General features: G+C 39.7%; 1 protein-coding gene across 1 annotated transcript; it reads right to left on the bottom strand.

Moving 5' to 3' along the window:
- Window positions 1–3,768: 3,768 nt before the first annotated feature.
- Window positions 3,769–7,862, bottom strand: LOC311010341 (uncharacterized protein; the record flags this gene model as incomplete). The annotated part of the gene is made up of 12 exons (XM_084040863.1): window positions 3,769–4,004; window positions 4,086–4,300; window positions 4,703–4,875; window positions 5,488–5,647; window positions 5,770–5,859; window positions 5,948–6,015; window positions 6,095–6,134; window positions 6,287–6,339; window positions 6,512–6,633; window positions 6,739–7,045; window positions 7,435–7,559; window positions 7,694–7,862. The coding sequence occupies 12 exons, from the start codon at window positions 7,860–7,862 to the stop codon at window positions 3,769–3,771; spliced, it is 1,758 nt and encodes a 585-aa protein (XP_083896989.1).
- Window positions 7,863–19,848: the final 11,986 nt, after the last annotated feature.

Below are 19,848 nucleotides of genomic sequence, written 5' to 3'. Positions count from 1 at the left end.
AATAAGTGCAAAACAATGCTTTTACAAGTTTAATGTGGTGAAAAGGCTGTAATAGCTGTTTCACGCAGGGAAGAGGCTTTTAAGCTGTTATTTGCAGGTAACACACGTTTTAACCACTATTGCAGTGTCAGTTGTCAAATAAGCTGCATTCTTCAATGTCCCACCGAGATCAACACATATAAGTCATAAAAGCACTCTGGAGTGGATCTGCTTTCGTTTCAGTGTGATTCCAGTGTCTTTGAACACAAAATGGCGTCTAAACATCAAATAAGTGCAAAACAATGCTTTTACAAGTTTAATGTGGGGAAAAGGCTGTAATAGCTGTTTCACGCAGGGAAGAGGCTTTTAAGCTGTTATTTGCAGGTAACACACGTTTTAACCACTATTGCAGTGTCAGTTGTCAAATAAGCTGCATTCTTCAATGTCCCACCGAGATCAACACATTTAAGTCATAAAAGCACTCTGGAGTGGATCTGCTTTCGTTTCAGTGTGATTTCAGTGTCTTTGAACACAAAATGGCGTCTAAACATCAAATAAGTGCAAAACAATGCTTTTACAAGTTTAATGTGGTGAAAAGGCTGTAATAGCTGTTTCACGCAGGGCTGTTATTTGCAGGTAACACACGTTTTAACCACTATTGCAGTGTCAGTTGTCAAATAAGCTGCATTCTTCAATGTCCCACCGAGATCAACACATTTAAGTCATAAAAGCACTCTGGAGTGGATCTGCTTTCGTTTCAGTGTGATTCCAGTGTCTTTGAACACAAAATGGCGTCTAAACATCAAATAAGTGCAAAACAATGCTTTTACAAGTTTAATGTGGTGAAAAGTACGGTGGCCGGGAGGTGCAAAACAAATTTACAATATGAGAAACACTTTTACAAAGCTGGAGACAAAGTTACATTTCAGAAAACAAAATTACATTGCCATGACACATTTACAAGTCCTGAGACAAATTTACATTTGAGAAAACAAATTTACAAGACGTGAAACACTTTTACAAACGCTGAGACAAATTTACAAGTGACGAAACACTTTTACAAACGGCCAAAAACAAATTTACAAGTAACTCTTGCAACCGGAAAGGGAATGTACCAACTGGCGAGTTGAACCGGAAGTAATAAGGTGACCCAAGATGGACGGCGGGCAAGCAGTCTTTTGCCCGTTTTGTGGCGAACATATGAGCCGATTAACGCCGTTTTGTTTTTCGTGTGGTCGGTCTTTGGAGTTTTTGAATGCCGCAGCTCAGACGGAAGGACCAGCCGCACAGGGGACGTCAGGGGACGGACCAGATCTGCTGCAGCAGTGCATAAAGTATTTTAATGAGGGACACTCATACGCTGTAATCGTGGACATGATGTCAAGTTTACACGGTGTTCACATCAGCTTGAGGTCGCTCAAAAGCAAACTGAATGAAGCTGGGTTATATCGTAGAAAGGATTACTCCTCTACAAACGCCATAACTAGGGCCATCAGACTGGAACTTCGTGGACCTGGACAACTGTTTGGCTACCGTACGATGTGGCAAGTACTCAAACAAAAGTACAATCTACGAGTGAAGAGGGATCGCGTGATGAAGTTGCTCCAGGAGCTCAATCCTCGAGGATGCGAGAGGAGAGCACGCAGAAGGTTTGTCTGAAGAACCTACCACTCCATGGGACCGAACTATACGTGGCACGCGGATGGTAATGATAAACTTAAGCCATTTGGGTTGGCTCTTTATGGCTGTATTGATGGATTTTCACGCAAAGTGCTGTGGCTTGCATGTGGACATTCAAATAATGACCCAAGTGTGATCGGTAACTATTTTCTGTCATGTGTGCGAAACCTCTCCATCATTCCCATGAGACTGAGGACCGATTGCGGTACGGAGAACGGGACCATGGCTGCAATTCAGTGCACCCTCCGCCACCACCACACAGACCACTACGCTGGAGCGTCCAGCCACATGTATGGCTCATCCACAAACAACCAGAGGATTGAATCCTGGTGGTCCATATTCAGAAAGGGCAGGTAAGTGGCCTTCATCAAGTCATTTAACTTTTTTCATTCACTCAAACATAGTATATGCTTAAAATCAGTGGCGCCGCCAGCCGGAATCCTGTACGCACTGTGCGTACTTGTTTTGAAGGTGGACTAGATATTTAAATTTCAGCGGGTGACACCAAACCACGTCTGTCCAAGCAAGTCAGAGCTTTTCTTTCGCTCACACAGTGACCTGGAGAGACGCAGCCGCATTTGAGAGGACGATCGCGCGTGTGTGCGCAATTGCGCATAGCGTGTGTTGGCCCCTCTCCACTACACAATACAGCTCGGCTCTAGTCTCGTCACCTCTCTGCTGCTGAGCACTGTGGGCCGAGCCGATGCATGTCTCTCTCCCCGGGCCGGGAGAGTTATCATACCGTACTGTGCGTGTGTGTCCAAGCGTGTGTGTGCGTGCGTGGAGTGCTCACAAGCGTGCGCTTGTGTTTAGGGCGCGGATGAAGGGCACAAAAAAAAGATTTGCACCGGGGCCTATCACCATGATATACGCTACTGATTTCACTGATACTGAAAACATTCGATTTTGTCTTAAAAAAGTATTTTTCCATTTGTTGTTGTATTTTGCCGTTTCTATGCGTACATTGAAATTGAATCCTAGCGGCGCCACTGCTTAAAATTATCATTTATTTGATTGATTTCTGTAGGAGTCAGTTCTGGATGGAGCTATTTGCAGACCTTAGAGACGCCGGATACTTCAACGGGAGTCATGAGCATCAGTGTCTACTGAGATACTGCTTTGGTGATGTTATTCAGAAAGACTTGGATGAGTGTGTTGGATTATGGAACAGTCACAGGATCCGACCCTCCAAAACAGCATCATGTCCAGGAGGAGTGCCCAATGAGCTCTACTACTTACCACACAGGTAATATTTGGTGGTATAGTTTGTATTTGTTTATTTTTTTCTCAAATAAATGTAATTATATCTTCTCTTTAACATAGGTTTGACTCCAGAGACTGTGGTTTTCAAATCGACCAGGCTGAACTGGATGCCTTTCCTGAGGCTCACCTGACAACAGCTCCATGTGGGGATGCAAACATGCAGGAGTACCTGGACTTGGCCATGGAGAGCAATCATTTACAGAAGGCAGATTACTGGCAGTCTGCAACTGAACTCTATCTGAAACTAAAAGAAATTGCTCAGCTATGAGTGGAAGAAACATTTATTATAAAGGTTAGGCATGCCACTCACGATACAATTCGCATCACGATTCAGGGATCACGATGCAATTCAAATCACAATTCGAATAATGTACAACTAGGCATGCCGTGATTTTTTTTTAAATAGAGTCGAATCTATTTTTTTAAATATGATCTGAATCGATTTAATTAAACCATGTATCGCGGTGTGGCTTCCAGGCAGCAAGAATGTTGAACAAGAACGTAGTTATTTTGCTGCGAATTGTAATAAATATGTAACATGTACACAAAGTGTCTTAATTTGTCACCCACAACTTAATTATTTTAAAGTGGGAAATATGAATAAAAATAAAGCAAAGTATGTATGTATTAAATTTTTTTTATAGATAAAATCTTGAACTAGTGATTCATGAACAGAGCACAGTTTAAGAATGATTGATCTAAAACTGAGAAAAAAAACACGCTTGCATATCACCATGAAAACACTTGCACCTGCAAGTGCACCTTTAGGTGCACCAATGACGACGGCATAACAGCAGAACAAACAACATTTTTAGAGTCCAAGCTCCAGGGTTCATCCAATATGGCTTATAAACAGCCAAATCCTGGACTATTTTGAATTCCAAAGTCCATTTGTGACTTAAACACACTGTATGAATCCAGGAGTGGTAATTCCATCAGGTTTGAACATGTATTTGCCATTGGGAATGGAGAGTCATCCAGGAACTCTATTTGTGGCAATGGTTCCAAGCCAGAAGGAGGAAGTGATGTCAGCCCCGTTGCAAACATCAAAACGTCCTCCACAGACACAGCAGCCTCACCTTCTGCAAAAAAAAAAAAAAAAAGTTCAGATGTACATGGTAATGTGGTTTTCCAAGTAGTTATAAAAACAACAACATACAAACCTTCACAGTCAAGGAGATAGTCTGCCCAGTAGGCCAAGGTTTGACTTTCTTTTTGTCTCCTGTTGCTCCCTGAAGGGCTGAGGTCAGGTCTGAAGAGTCTTTCAAGTTCAAGGCCAGTGAGTCGCTTTTCAGAGTGGCACAGGACAGGGCTCAGCAAAGAAGGGTGTTGCTGTAGTGCTGTAAGAAACTGAAGGGCTGAAAGGCCATCTTTGAATCTAGAAAGTGAACACAAACATGGTTTCACTGCTGTGTAGTACCAACTGCAACAACCAATTAAATAATCTAAAGAAAGCTGTTTGTTTCCAACAATTGCAATCCACTTAAACAAGTGCATACTTGAGAATAGTTGTGTGTTACTTAAAAAACAACATTCTATTGCACATGACAAGGTAAGTGTTACAAACTGCACAAATTACATACAGAAACACATGGACAAATGCCACTGAGCAGGTTGGTGTGAATATTTATAGATTGGCATAAGGCAGGGAACATAGACACAGACATCATATAGGCTATCAGTTGTAACACCATAGCATACATTTTGTCACAGTAACTAACTGATATATTCAAACAAATTTCATGTGGGGGAAAAAAAAACAATTGAAAATTGACCTTACCTGTCAATTACAGATGAGTTGCGGTCAATAACATACCATCGGAGGTAGTCTGCCACGATGTCTTTCTTTTCTTCCACAGAAGTCACGTGTCTCAGACAGCCTGCTGTCTGTAACACTGTGCTGTGTCTCATGATGCATTCTTGCAGAGCATCCAATGAAGCAGCATTCTCAATCTGAAATACAAAAAAGAGGTATAAACATCTCAGTAAATAACTGTATATCCTTGCATATTTTTATTCAGTGACATACGTAGCATGGTGTAACCATGGTGTGTCCTACCAAACTCTATGCTTTATGCTATTCTCACCTCTCGCAAAGCTTTCCCTATTTCCTCATCAGTTATTACATTAACTGTTGATTTAAATGAAGGCTGGCCAGCAAGATACTGTACAAGATCTTCTGACAGGAAATGGGGCCCTGGACCTCCATGCACAACTGACACTGCTATCATCTTTCCTGCCAGGAAGTATTCATCCTGCCTAACAGCTGTGAATGAATTCATATTGCAAAATTAAAACATATACAGTATATACTTGAAGACATTGAGGGAAAAGAAGCAGATGCAATGTGATATATGTTTAATTATCATTAACCAACCATTAGTATAGTACACATCTCACCCTATGCATACCTTTTGCATTGCAGACCAAGAACCGATGTCCTTCTGGTCCATCAAAAATGGGCCGGTCTTTCAGGTGTTTCACGAGCAGAGTAAGAAATTCTCTTCTGGGACCACCTGTGTCAATTCCCTCCTCAGAAACACCAGCATCATCAGTAAATCTCACCAGCATGTCGTAGTTTTCAGAATATGTTGTACGCTTGAAACCTCTGACTGCTCCATCCCAGACATTAGCCCTTGAGATGTTCAACCTGCTGACCCTTTTGTGATCAATAGGAAGTGACAGGTTTGCCACAATGTCAGGCAGTGTAATGTTCATCTCCTCCCTGTAATGACAGAAAATATCTAATTAATGGATATCCCACACAGTGAACCCTTTTAGAACAATTATTTATATACCAGCAACATTTAACAGCAAAAAAATGGAATGCCAGTCAGAAGTTCTTACACTGCAGTGTGTTGGAAATTCTCAACATTGACCGCAACCAGCTCCTCGTCAATTCCCTCAACACCTGGTGCATACAGGTCCGTGTATTTACTGTTGGAAAATTACAATCTCCACATTAAAACGTCTTACAAACATAAATCTCTCCCCAATGAATGAGTCTCTATCATTTGTTACATACCTGTAGCAAGAAGTCTTGGCTGGATTTATTTCAGGTGGATCCATATCTTCAGCATCAGATATTACTATCTGAAAAAAAAAATACACATGTCTGAAACAACAACACTGGAAGTAAGAAATGTCAAGCTGCTACAGTCTGCCCAAATACCTGTCCAGGCTGAGTTGTTGCTGAACGTCCTGGTGCATCTCTGAAACATGATTAAAATGACAACATGATTACATTATTTATTACTGTCCTTCAGGCAAGATTACTAGTGGTTGATTACCACTAGAAAGGACCTCTCATGAAATCTCTTTGACTCACTCTTTGACAAAGGCTGGGTGCCAAATATGTACTGACCTTTCATCTTCAAGTGTGTTTTTGGGAGTACTTTGGTTTTGTGGTTCAAAAACCTGACAGGAAAACAAATTTATCAACAATTTATAATAGCTTCCATAACTCTTCCCTTATCATATACAGTATATATTAATGGTGATAGGTTGTCAGTATAGGTTGTCAGTTTTGACATAGACAAATACATTCATTCACGTGTATATATTGATAATTAGAAAAAAAAATTCTTACCACAGTGTCAGCTCGATCGAATTCAGCTGTGCTCCTTGAAGTGATGACAATTTCAGAATCAGAGTCTGAGGTCCTTGAAGTGATGACAATTTCAGAATCAGAGTCTGAGGTATCATCCACGGCTGTAAAAACAAAAAGAATTCCACAGATCATGTTGCTAATGTTGATATATCCTTCAGTGCAGCGTCTAAAATATATAAAAATATTGAATCATGAGATCTACTAACCTCCTTTAAAATGTTTTTCAAGGCAAATGAAAAAGGTGATCCTGCAATATGGCCTCCCGAGTTCTTTTTTATATTCTGCCAATTTGAATGGCTTTTCTGACCCAGGCACATGGATCACCTCTGAGCAGTCTGGATACAAAAGGACATACGTTCCTTCTGGCATGTCCTTGTTAAATGTTCTCATCTTCTGGACTGCTTGTTTCAGGACATCAGGTGCTTCTATCTCTGGGTCTACAAATAATGGGAGTGTTTTCCCTCTTAGAGGTTTTAGATCAGTCCCATTTGGCACCATCAATCCAATGTTTATCTAAAAAATGAAAAAGGTAAGGTTAATTTCATGTACTACACAGTAATATAAAAGATTATACATACACCAGTGTTTCCCATTAATTATGGAGAACATGGAGGAACGTCCCATTGATTATGGAGAATGCGATGTCCCTCCATGTTCTAATTTATGCCACCACAGTTTCATAGTTAGCCGAACATAACTGTAAACAACACTTCAGATCGTTACACTGTTGTGCCGAGTTGCTTCAGCAAAGCATCTCGCCTTGCACGAGTGCGACAATGTTGTAAAATCTACGCACAGATTCCTGTGTCAAATATATAAGTTCTCTTATATAGATCCATTTTTGAGTTATCCCGAGTCAGGCAGTCGAGTATTGATAAGCTAATACAGCCAGTACAGCCTACCTGGACGCGTTTTCGCTCTTTAGCCCGCTGTCTTCCTCTTGGCCCGTAGTTAAAAGACTGACGCTCCTTGGACTTGGAACTTCTGTACTCCAGAAACTGCTTATATGATGGGCAAGGTTTTTCTGCTAAAATTAACAAAACCAAAGTAATAGAAAGTTAGCAGCCGCTAATCAATAACATTGTTTACGTTGATTGATTTACGATTATTACGGATACGGATTATTAGCCGTACGGATAGCTACGGCTATGCTACACTTACTTTGTTTAGCATTATCCGGCAGTTGAGATGTCCCCTGTGCGGCTGGTCCTTCCGTCTGAGCTGCGGCATTCAAAAACTCCAAAGACCGACCACACGAAAAACAAAACGGCGTTAATCGGCTCATATGTTCGCCACAAAACGGGCAAAAGACTGCTTGCCCGCCGTCCATCTTGGGTCACCTTATTACTTCCGGTTCATTTCGCCAGTTGGTACATTCCCTTTCCGGTTGCAAGAGTTACTTGTAAATTTGTTTTGGCCGTTTGTAAAAGTGTTTCGTCACTTGTAAATTTGTCTCGGCGTTTGTAAAAGTGTTTCACGTCTTGTAAATTTGTTTTCTCAAATGTAAATTTGTCTCAGGACTTGTAAATGTGTTATGGCAATGTAATTTTGTTTTCTGAAATGTAACTTTGTCTCCAGCTTTGTAAAAGTTTTTCTCATATTGTAAATTTGTTTTGCACCTCCCGGCCACCGTAGAAAAGGCTGTAATAGCTGTTTCACGCAGGGAAGAGGCTTTTAAGCTGTTATTTGCAGGTAACACACGTTTTAACCACTATTGCAGTGTCAGTTGTCAAATAAGCTGCATTCTTCAATGTCCCACCGAGATCAACACATTTAAGTCATAAAAGCACTCTGGAGTGGATCTGCTTTCGTTTCAGTGTGATTCCAGTGTCTTTGAACACAAAATGGCGTCTAAACATCAAATAAGTGCAAAACTATGCTTTTTTTACAAGTTTAATGTGGTGAAAAGGCTGTAATAGCTGTTTCACGCAGGGAAGAGGCTTTTAAGCTGTTATTTGCAGGTAACACACGTTTTAACCACTATTGCAGTGTCAGTTGTCAAATAAGCTGCATTCTTGAATGTCCCACCGAGATCAACACATTTAAGTCATAAAAGCACTCTGGAGTGGATCTGCTTTCGTTTCAGTGTGATTCCAGTGTCTTTGAACACAAAATGGCGTCTAAACATCAAATAAGTGCAAAACAATGCTTTTACAAGTTTAATGTGGGGAAAAGGCTGTAATAGCTGTTTCACGCAGGGAAGAGGCTTTTAAGCTGTTATTTGCAGGTAACACACGTTTTAACCACTATTGCAGTGTCAGTTGTCAAATAAGCTGCATTCTTGAATGTCCCACCGAGATCAACACATTTAAGTCATAAAAGCACTCTGGAGTGGATCTGCTTTCGTTTCAATGTGATTCCAGTGTCTTTGAACACAAAATGGCGTCTAAACATCAAATAAGTGCAAAACAATGCTTTTACAAGTTTAATGTGGTGAAAAGACTGTAATAGCTGTTTCACGCAGGGCTGTTATTTGCAGGTAACACACGTTTTAACCACTATTGCAGTGTCAGTTGTCAAATAAGCTGCATTCTTCAATGTCCCAGCGAGATCAACACATTTAAGTCATAACAGCACTCTGGAGTGGATCTTCTTTCGTTTCAATGTGATTCCAGTGTCTTTGAACACAAAATGGCGTCTAAACATCAAATAAGTGCAAAACAATGCTTTTACAAGTTTAATGTGGTGAAAAGGCTGTAATAGCTGTTTCACGAAGGGAAGAGGCTTTTAAGCTGTTATTTGCAGGTAACACACGTTTTAACCACTATTGCTGTGTCAGTTGTCAAATAAGCTGCATTCTTCAATGTCCCACCGAGATCAACACATTTAAGTCATAAAAGCACTCTGGAGTGGATCTTCTTTCGTTTCAATGTGATTCCAGTGTCTTTGAACACAAAATGGCATCTAAACATCAAATAAGTGCAAAACAATGCTTTTACAAGTTTAATGTGGTGAAAAGGCTGTAATAGCTGTTTCACGCAGGGAAGAGGCTTTTAAGCTGTCATTTGCAGGTAACACACGTTTTAACCACTATTGCAGTGTCAGTTGTCAAATAAGCTGCATTCTTCAATGTCCCACCGAGATCAACACATTTAAGTCATAAAAGCACTCTGGAGTGGATCTGCTTTCGTTTCAGTGTGATTCCAGTGTCTTTGAACACAAAATGGCGTCTAAACATCAAATAAGTGCAAAACTATGCTTTTTTTACAAGTTTAATGTGGTGAAAAGGCTGTAATAGCTGTTTCACGCAGGGAAGAGGCTTTTAAGCTGTTATTTGCAGGTAACACACGTTTTAACCACTATTGCAGTGTCAGTTGTCAAATAAGCTGCATTCTTGAATGTCCCACCGAGATCAACACATTTAAGTCATAAAAGCACTCTGGAGTGGATCTGCTTTCGTTTCAATGTGATTCCAGTGTCTTTGAACACAAAATGGCGTCTAAACATCAAATAAGTGCAAAACAATGCTTTTACAAGTTTAATGTGGTGAAAAGACTGTAATAGCTGTTTCACGCAGGGCTGTTATTTGCAGGTAACACACGTTTTAACCACTATTGCAGTGTCAGTTGTCAAATAAGCTGCATTCTTCAATGTCCCAGCGAGATCAACACATTTAAGTCATAACAGCACTCTGGAGTGGATCTTCTTTCGTTTCAATGTGATTCCAGTGTCTTTGAACACAAAATGGCGTCTAAACATCAAATAAGTGCAAAACAATGCTTTTACAAGTTTAATGTGGTGAAAAGGCTGTAATAGCTGTTTCACGAAGGGAAGAGGCTTTTAAGCTGTTATTTGCAGGTAACACACGTTTTAACCACTATTGCTGTGTCAGTTGTCAAATAAGCTGCATTCTTCAATGTCCCACCGAGATCAACACATTTAAGTCATAAAAGCACTCTGGAGTGGATCTTCTTTCGTTTCAATGTGATTCCAGTGTCTTTGAACACAAAATGGCATCTAAACATCAAATAAGTGCAAAACAATGCTTTTACAAGTTTAATGTGGTGAAAAGGCTGTAATAGCTGTTTCACGCAGGGAAGAGGCTTTTAAGCTGTTATTTGCAGGTAACACACGTTTTAACCACTATTGCAGTGTCAGTTGTCAAATAAGCTGAATTCTTGAATGTCCCACCGAGATCAACACATTTAAGTCATAAAAGCACTCTGGAGTGGATCTGCTTTCGTTTCAGTGTGATTCCAGTGTCTTTGAACACAAAATGGCGTCTAAACATCAAATAAGTGCAAAACAATGCTTTTACAAGTTTAATGTGGGGAAAAGGCTGTAATAGCTGTTTCACGCAGGGCTGTTATTTGCAGGTAACACACGTTTTAACCACTATTGCAGTGTCAGTTGTAAAATAAGCTGCATTCTTCAATGTCCCACCGAGATCAACACATTTAAGTCATAACAGCACTCTGGAGTGGATCTTCTTTCGTTTCAATGTGATTTCAGTGTCTTTGAACACAAAATGGCGTCTAAACATCAAATAAGTGCAAAACAATGCTTTTACAAGTTTAATGTGGTGAAAAGGCTGTAATAGCTGTTTCACGAAGGGAAGAGGCTTTTAAGCTGTTATTTGCAGGTAACACACGTTTTAACCACTATTGCTGTGTCAGTTGTCAAATAAGCTGCATTCTTCAATGTCCCACCGAGATCAACACATATAAGTCATAACAGCACTCTGGAGTGGATCTTCTTTCGTTTCAATGTGATTCCAGTGTCTTTGAACACAAAATGGCGTCTAAACATCAAATAAGTGCAAAACAATGCTTTTACAAGTTTAATGTGGTGAAAAGGCTGTAATAGCTGTTTCACGAAGGGAAGAGGCTTTTAAGCTGTTATTTGCAGGTAACACACGTTTTAACCACTATTGCTGTGTCAGTTGTCAAATAAGCTGCATTCTTCAATGTCCCACCGAGATCAACACATTTAAGTCATAAAAGCACTCTGGAGTGGATCTTCTTTCGTTTCAATGTGATTCCAGTGTCTTTGAACACAAAATGGCGTCTAAACATCAAATAAGTGCAAAACAATGCTTTTACAAGTTTAATGTGGTGAAAAGGCTGTAATAGCTGTTTCACGCAGGGAAGAGGCTTTTAAGCTGTTATTTGCAGGTAACACACGTTTTAACCACTATTGCAGTGTCAGTTGTCAAATAAGCTGCATTCTTGAATGTCCCACCGAGATCAACACATTTAAGTCATAACAGCACTCTGGAGTGGATCTTCTTTCGTTTCAATGTGATTCCAGTGTCTTTGAACACAAAATGGCGTCTAAACATCAAATAAGTGCAAAACAATGCTTTTACAAGTTTAATGTGGTGAAAAGGCTGTAATAGCTGTTTCACGCAGGGAAGAGGCTTTTAAGCTGTTATTTGCAGGTAACACACGTTTTAACCACTATTGCAGTGTCAGTTGTCAAATAAGCTGCATTCTTCAATGTCCCACCGAGATCAACACAGCTTAAAAGCCTCTTCCCTGCGTGAAACAGCTATTACAGCCTTTTCACCACATTAAACTTGTAAAACCATTGTTTTGCACTTATTTGATGTTTAGACGCCATTTTGTGTTCAAAGACACTGGAATCACATTGAAACGAAAGAAGATCCACTCCAGAGTGCTGTTATGACTTAAATGTGTTTATCTCGGTGGGACATTGAAGAATGCAGCTTATTTGACAACTGACACTGCAATAGTGGTTAAAACGTGTGTTACCTGCAAATAACAGCCCTGCGTGAAACAGCTATTACAGCCTTTGCACCACATTAAACTTGTAAAAGCATTGTTTTGCACTTATTTGATGTTTAGACGCCATTTTGTGTTCAAAGACACTGAAATCACATTGAAACGAAAGAAGATCCACTCCAGAGTGCTGTTATGACTTAAATGTGTTGATCTCGGTGGGACATTGAAGAATGCAGCTTATTTGACAACTGACACTGCAATAGTGGTTAAAACGTGTGTTACCTGCAAATAACAGCCCTGCGTGAAACAGCTATTACAGCCTTTTCACCACATTAAACTTGTAAAAGCATTGTTTTGCACTTATTTGATGTTTAGACGCCATTTTGTGTTCAAAGACACTGGAATCACATTGAAACGAAAGAAGATCCACTCCAGAGTGCTGTTATGACTTAAATGTGTTGATCTCGGTGGGACATTGAAAAATATAGCTTATTTGACAACTGACACTGCAATAGTGGTTAAAACGTGTGTTACCTGCAAATAACAGCCCTGCGTGAAACAGCTATTACAGCCTTTTCACCACATTAAACTTGTAAAAGCATTGTTTTGCACTTATTTGATGTTTAGACGCCATTTTGTGTTCAAAGACACTGGAATCACATTGAAACGAAAGAAGATCCACTCCAGAGTGCTGTTATGACTTAAATGTGTTTATCTCGGTGGGACATTGAAGAATGCAGCTTATTTGACAACTGACACTGCAATAGTGGTTAAAACGTGTGTTACCTGCAAATAACAGCCCTGCGTGAAACAGCTATTACAGCCTTTTCACCACATTAAACTTGTAAAAGCATTGTTTTGCACGTATTTGATGTTTAGACGCCATTTTGTGTTCAAAGACACTGGAATCACATTGAAACGAAAGAAGATCCACTCCAGAGTGCTGTTATGACTTAAATGTGTTGATCTCGGTGGGACATTGAAGAATGCAGCTTATTTGACAACTGACACTGCAATAGTGGTTAAAACGTGTGTTACCTGCAAATAACAGCCCTGCGTGAAACAGCTATTACAGCCTTTTCACCACATTAAACTTGTAAAAGCATTGTTTTGCACGTATTTGATGTTTAGACGCCATTTTGTGTTCAAAGACACTGGAATCACATTGAAACGAAAGAAGATCCACTCCAGAGTGCTGTTATGACTTAAATGTGTTGATCTCGGTGGGACATTGAAGAATGCAGCTTATTTGACAACTGACACTGCAATAGTGGTTAAAACGTGTGTTACCTGCAAATAACAGCCCTGCGTGAAACAGCTATTACAGCCTTTTCACCACATTAAACTTGTAAAACCATTGTTTTGCACTTATTTGATGTTTAGACGCCATTTTGTGTTCAAAGACACTGGAATCACATTGAAACGAAAGAAGATCCACTCCAGAGTGCTGTTATGACTTAAATGTGTTTATCTCGGTGGGACATTGAAGAATGCAGCTTATTTGACAACTGACACTGCAATAGTGGTTAAAACGTGTGTTACCTGCAAATAACAGCCCTGCGTGAAACAGCTATTACAGCCTTTTCACCACATTAAACTTGTAAAAGCATTGTTTTGCACTTATTTGATGTTTAGACGCCATTTTGTGTTCAAAGACACTGGAATCACATTGAAACGAAAGAAGATCCACTCCAGAGTGCTGTTATGACTTAAATGTGTTGATCTCGGTGGGACATTGAAGAATGCAGCTTATTTGACAACTGACACTGCAATAGTGGTTAAAACGTGTGTTACCTGCAAATAACAGCCCTGCGTGAAACAGCTATTACAGCCTTTTCACCACATTAAACTTGTAAAAGCATTGTTTTGCACTTATTTGATGTTTAGACGCCATTTTGTGTTCAAAGACACTGGAATCACATTGAAACGAAAGAAGATCCACTCCAGAGTGCTGTTATGACTTAAATGTGTTGATCTCGGTGGGACATTGAAGAATGCAGCTTATTTTACAACTGACACTGCAATAGTGGTTAAAACGAGTGTTACCTGCAAATAACAGCCCTGCGTGAAACAGCTATTACAGCCTTTTCCCCACATTAAACTTGTAAAAGCATTGTTTTGCACTTATTTGATGTTTAGACGCCATTTTGTGTTCAAAGACACTGGAATCACACTGAAACGAAAGCAGATCCACTCCAGAGTGCTTTTATGACTTAAATGTGTTGATCTCGGTGGGACATTCAAGAATGCAGCTTATTTGACAACTGACACTGCAATAGTGGTTAAAACGTGTGTTACCTGCAAATAACAGCTTAAAAGCCTCTTCCCTGCGTGAAACAGCTATTACAGCCTTTTCACCACATTAAACTTGTAAAAGCATTGTTTTGCACTTATTTGATGTTTAGACGCCATTTTGTGTTCAAAGACACTGGAATCACATTGAAACGAAAGAAGATCCACTCCAGAGTGCTGTTATGACTTAAATGTGTTGATCTCGGTGGGACATTGAAGAATGCAGCTTATTTGACAACTGACACTGCAATAGTGGTTAAAACGTGTGTTACCTGCAAATAACAGCCCTGCGTGAAACAGCTATTACAGCCTTTTCACCACATTAAACTTGTAAAAGCATTGTTTTGCACTTATTTGATGTTTAGACGCCATTTTGTGTTCAAAGACACTGAAATCACATTGAAACGAAAAAAGATCCACTCCAGAGTGCTGTTATGACTTAAATGTGTTTATCTCGGTGGGACATTGAAGAATGCAGCTTATTTGACAACTGACACTGCAATAGTGGTTAAAACGTGTGTTACCTGCAAATAACAGCCCTGCGTGAAACAGCTATTACAGCCTTTTCACCACATTAAACTTGTAAAAGCATTGTTTTGCACTTATATGATGTTTAGACGCCATTTTGTGTTCAAAGACACTGGAATCACATTGAAACGAAAGAAGATCCACTCCAGAGTGCTGTTATGACTTAAATGTGTTTATCTCGGTGGGACATTGAAGAATGCAGCTTATTTGACAACTGACACTGCAATAGTGGTTAAAACGTGTGTTACCTGCAAATAACAGCCCTGCGTGAAACAGCTATTACAGCCTTTTCACCACATTAAACTTGTAAAAGCATTGTTTTGCACTTATTTGATGTTTAGACGCCATTTTGTGTTCAAAGACACTGGAATCACATTGAAACGAAAGAAGATCCACTCCAGAGTGCTGTTATGACTTAAATGTGTTGATCTCGGTGGGACATTGAAGAATGCAGCTTATTTGACAACTGACACAGCAATAGTGGTTAAAACGTGTGTTACCTGCAAATAACAGCTTAAAAGCCTCTTCCCTGCGTGAAACAGCTATTACAGCCTTTTCACCACATTAAACTTGTAAAAGCATTGTTTTGCACTTATTTGATGTTTAGACGCCATTTTGTGTTCAAAGACACTGGAATCACACTGAAACGAAAGCAGATCCACTCCAGAGTGCTTTTATGACTTATATGTGTTGATCTCGGTGGGACATTGAAGAATGCAGCTTATTTGACAACTGACACTGCAATAGTGGTTAAAACGTGTGTTACCTGCAAATAACAGCCCTGCGTGAAACAGCTATTACAGCCTTTTCACCACATTAAACTTGTAAAACCATTGTTTTGCACTTATTTGATGTTTAGACGCCATTTTGTGTTCAAAGACACTGGAATCACATTGAAACGAAAGCAGATCCACTCCAGAGTGCTGTTATGACTTAAATGTGTTGATCTCGGTGGGACATTGAAGAATGCAGCTTAATTGACAACTGACACAGCAATAGTGGTTAAAACGTGTGTTACCTGCAAATAACAGCTTAAAAGCCTCTTCCCTGCGTGAAACAGCTATTACAGCCTTTTCCCCACATTAAACTTGTAAAAGCATTGTTTTGCACTTATTTGATGTTTAGACGCCATTTTGTGTTCAAAGACACTGGAATCACATTGAAACGAAAGAAGATCCACTCCAGAGTGCTGTTATGACTTAAATGTGTTGATCTCGGTGGGACATTGAAGAATGCAGCTTATTTGACAACTGACACTGCAATAGTGGTTAAAACGTGTGTTACCTGCAAATAACAGCTTAAAAGCCTCTTCCCTGCGTGAAACAGCTATTACAGCCTTTTCACCACATTAAACTTGTAAAAGCATTGTTTTGCACTTATTTGATGTTTAGACGCCATTTTGGGTTCAAAGACACTGGAATCACATTGAAACGAAAGAAGATCCACTCCAGAGTGCTGTTATGACTTAAATGTGTTGATCTCGGTGGGACATTGAAGAATGCAGCTTATTTGACAACTGACACTGCAATAGTGGTTAAAACGTGTGTTACCTGCAAATAACAGCCCTGCGTGAAACAGCTATTACAGCCTTTTCACCACATTAAGCTTGTAAAAGCATTGTTTTGCACTTATTTGATGTTTAGACGCCATTTTGTGTTCAAAGACACTGTAATCACATTGAAACGAAAGAAGATCCACTCCAGAGTGCTGTTATGACTTAAATGTGTTGATCTCGGTGGGACATTGAAGAATGCAGCTTATTTGACAACTGACACTGCAATAGTGGTTAAAACGTGTGTTACCTGCAAATAACAGCCCTGCGTGAAACAGCTATTACAGCCTTTTCACCACATTAAACTTGTAAAAGCATTGTTTTGCACTTATTTGATGTTTAGACGCCATTTCGTGTTCAAAGACACTGGAATCACATTGAAACGAAAGAAGATCCACTCCAGAGTGCTGTTATGACTTAAATGTGTTGATCTCGGTGGGACATTGAAGAATGCAGCTTATTTGACAACTGACACTGCAATAGTGGTTAAAACGTGTGTTACCTGCAAATAACAGCCCTGCGTGAAACAGCTATTACAGCCTTTTCACCACATTAAACTTGTAAAAGCATTGTTTTGCACTTATTTGATGTTTAGACGCCATTTTGTGTTCAAAGACACTGGAATCACATTGAAACGAAAGAAGATCCACTCCAGAGTGCTGTTATGACTTAAATGTGTTGATCTCGGTGGGACATTGAAGAATGCAGCTTATTTGACAACTGACACTGCAATAGTGGTTAAAACGTGTGTTACCTGCAAATAACAGCCCTGCGTGAAACAGCTATTACAGCCTTTTCACCACATTAAACTTGTAAAAGCATTGTTTTGCACTTATTTGATGTTTAGACGCCATTTTGTGTTCAAAGACACTGGAATCACATTGAAACGAAAGAAGATCCACTCCAGAGTGCTGTTATGACTTAAATGTGTTGATCTCGGTGGGACATTGAAGAATGCAGCTTATTTGACAACTGACACTGCAATAGTGGTTAAAACGTGTGTTACCTGCAAATAACAGCCCTGCGTGAAACAGCTATTACAGCCTTTTCACCACATTAAACTTGTAAAAGCATTGTTTTGCACTTATTTGATGTTTAGACGCCATTTTGTGTTCAAAGACACTGGAATCACATTGAAACGAAAGAAGATCCACTCCAGAGTGCTGTTATGACTTAAATGTGTTGATCTCGGTGGGACATTGAAGAATGCAGCTTATTTGACAACTGACACTGCAATAGTGGTTAAAACGTGTGTTACCTGCAAATAACAGCCCTGCGTGAAACAGCTATTACAGCCTTTTCACCACATTAAACTTGTAAAAGCATTGTTTTGCACTTATTTGATGTTTAGACGCCATTTTGTGTTCAAAGACACTGGAATCACACTGAAACGAAAGCAGATCCACTCCAGAGTGCTTTTATGACTTAAATGTGTTGATCTCGGTGGGACATTGAAGAATGCAGCTTATTTGACAACTGACACTGCAATAGTGGTTAAAACGTGTGTTACCTGCAAATAACAGCCCTGCGTGAAACAGCTATTACAGCCTTTTCACCACATTAAACTTGTAAAAGCATTGTTTTGCACTTATTTGATGTTTAGACGCCATTTTGTGTTCAAAGACACTGAAATCACATTGAAACGAAAAAAGATCCACTCCAGAGTGCTGTTATGACTTAAATGTGTTTATCTCGGTGGGACATTGAAGAATGCAGCTTATTTGACAACTGACACTGCAATAGTGGTTAAAACGTGTGTTACCTGCAAATAACAGCCCTGCGTGAAACAGCTATTACAGCCTTTTCACCACATTAAACTTGTAAAAGCATTGTTTTGCACTTATATGATGTTTAGACGCCATTTTGTGTTCAAAGACACTGGAATCACATTGAAACGAAAGAAGATCCACTCCAGAGTGCTGTTATGACTTAAATGTGTTTATCTCGGTGGGACATTGAAGAATGCAGCTTATTTGACAACTGACACTGCAATAGTGGTTAAAACGTGTGTTACCTGCAAATAACAGCCCTGCGTGAAACAGCTATTACAGCCTTTTCATCACATTAAACTTGTAAAAGCATTGTTTTGCACTTATTTGATGTTTAGACGCCATTTTGTGTTCAAAGACACTGGAATCACATTGAAACGAAAGAAGATCCACTCCAGAGTGCTGTTATGACTTAAATGTGTTGATCTCGGTGGGACATTGAAGAATGCAGCTTATTTGACAACTGACACAGCAATAGTGGTTAAAACGTGTGTTACCTGCAAATAACAGCTTAAAAGCCTCTTCCCTGCGTGAAACAGCTATTACAGCCTTTTCACCACATTAAACTTGTAAAAGCATTGTTTTGCACTTATTTGATGTTTAGACGCCATTTTGTGTTCAAAGACACTGGAATCACACTGAAACGAAAGCAGATCCACTCCAGAGTGCTTTTATGACTTATATGTGTTGATCTCGGTGGGACATTGAAGAATGCAGCTTATTTGACAACTGACACTGCAATAGTGGTTAAAACGTGTGTTACCTGCAAATAACAGCCCTGCGTGAAACAGCTATTACAGCCTTTTCACCACATTAAACTTGTAAAACCATTGTTTTGCACTTATTTGATGTTTAGACGCCATTTTGTGTTCAAAGACACTGGAATCACATTGAAACGAAAGAAGATCCACTCCAGAGTGCTGTTATGACTTAAATGTGTTGATCTCGGTGGGACATTGAAGAATGCAGCTTATTTGACAACTGACACTGCAATAGTGGTTAAAACGTGTGTTACCTGCAAATAACAGCTTAAAAGCCTCTTCCCTGCGTGAAACAGCTATTACAGCCTTTTCACCACATTAAACTTGTAAAAGCATTGTTTTGCACTTATTTGATGTTTAGACGCCATTTTGTGTTCAAAGACACTGAAATCACATTGAAACGAAAGAAGATCCACTCCAGAGCGCTGTTATGACTTAAATGTGTTGATCTCGGTGGGACATTGAAGAATGCAGCTTATTTGACAACTGACACTGCAATAGTGGTTAAAACGTGTGTTACCTGCAAATAACAGCCCTGCGTGAAACAGCTATTACAGCCTTTTCACCACATTAAACTTGTAAAAGCATTGTTTTGCACTTATTTGATGTTTAGACGCCATTTTGTGTTCAAAGACACTGGAATCACATTGAAACGAAAGAAGATCCACTCCAGACTGCTGTTATGACTTAAATGTGTTGATCTCGGTGGGACATTGAAGAATGCAGCTTA

The sequence above is a fragment of the Eutrigla gurnardus genome (assembly GCF_963514095.1).
Source record: "Eutrigla gurnardus genome assembly, contig: SCAFFOLD_150, whole genome shotgun sequence".
NCBI lineage: Eukaryota > Metazoa > Chordata > Actinopteri > Perciformes > Triglidae > Eutrigla > Eutrigla gurnardus.
This window is presented reverse-complemented; position numbering and strand designations above follow the sequence as displayed.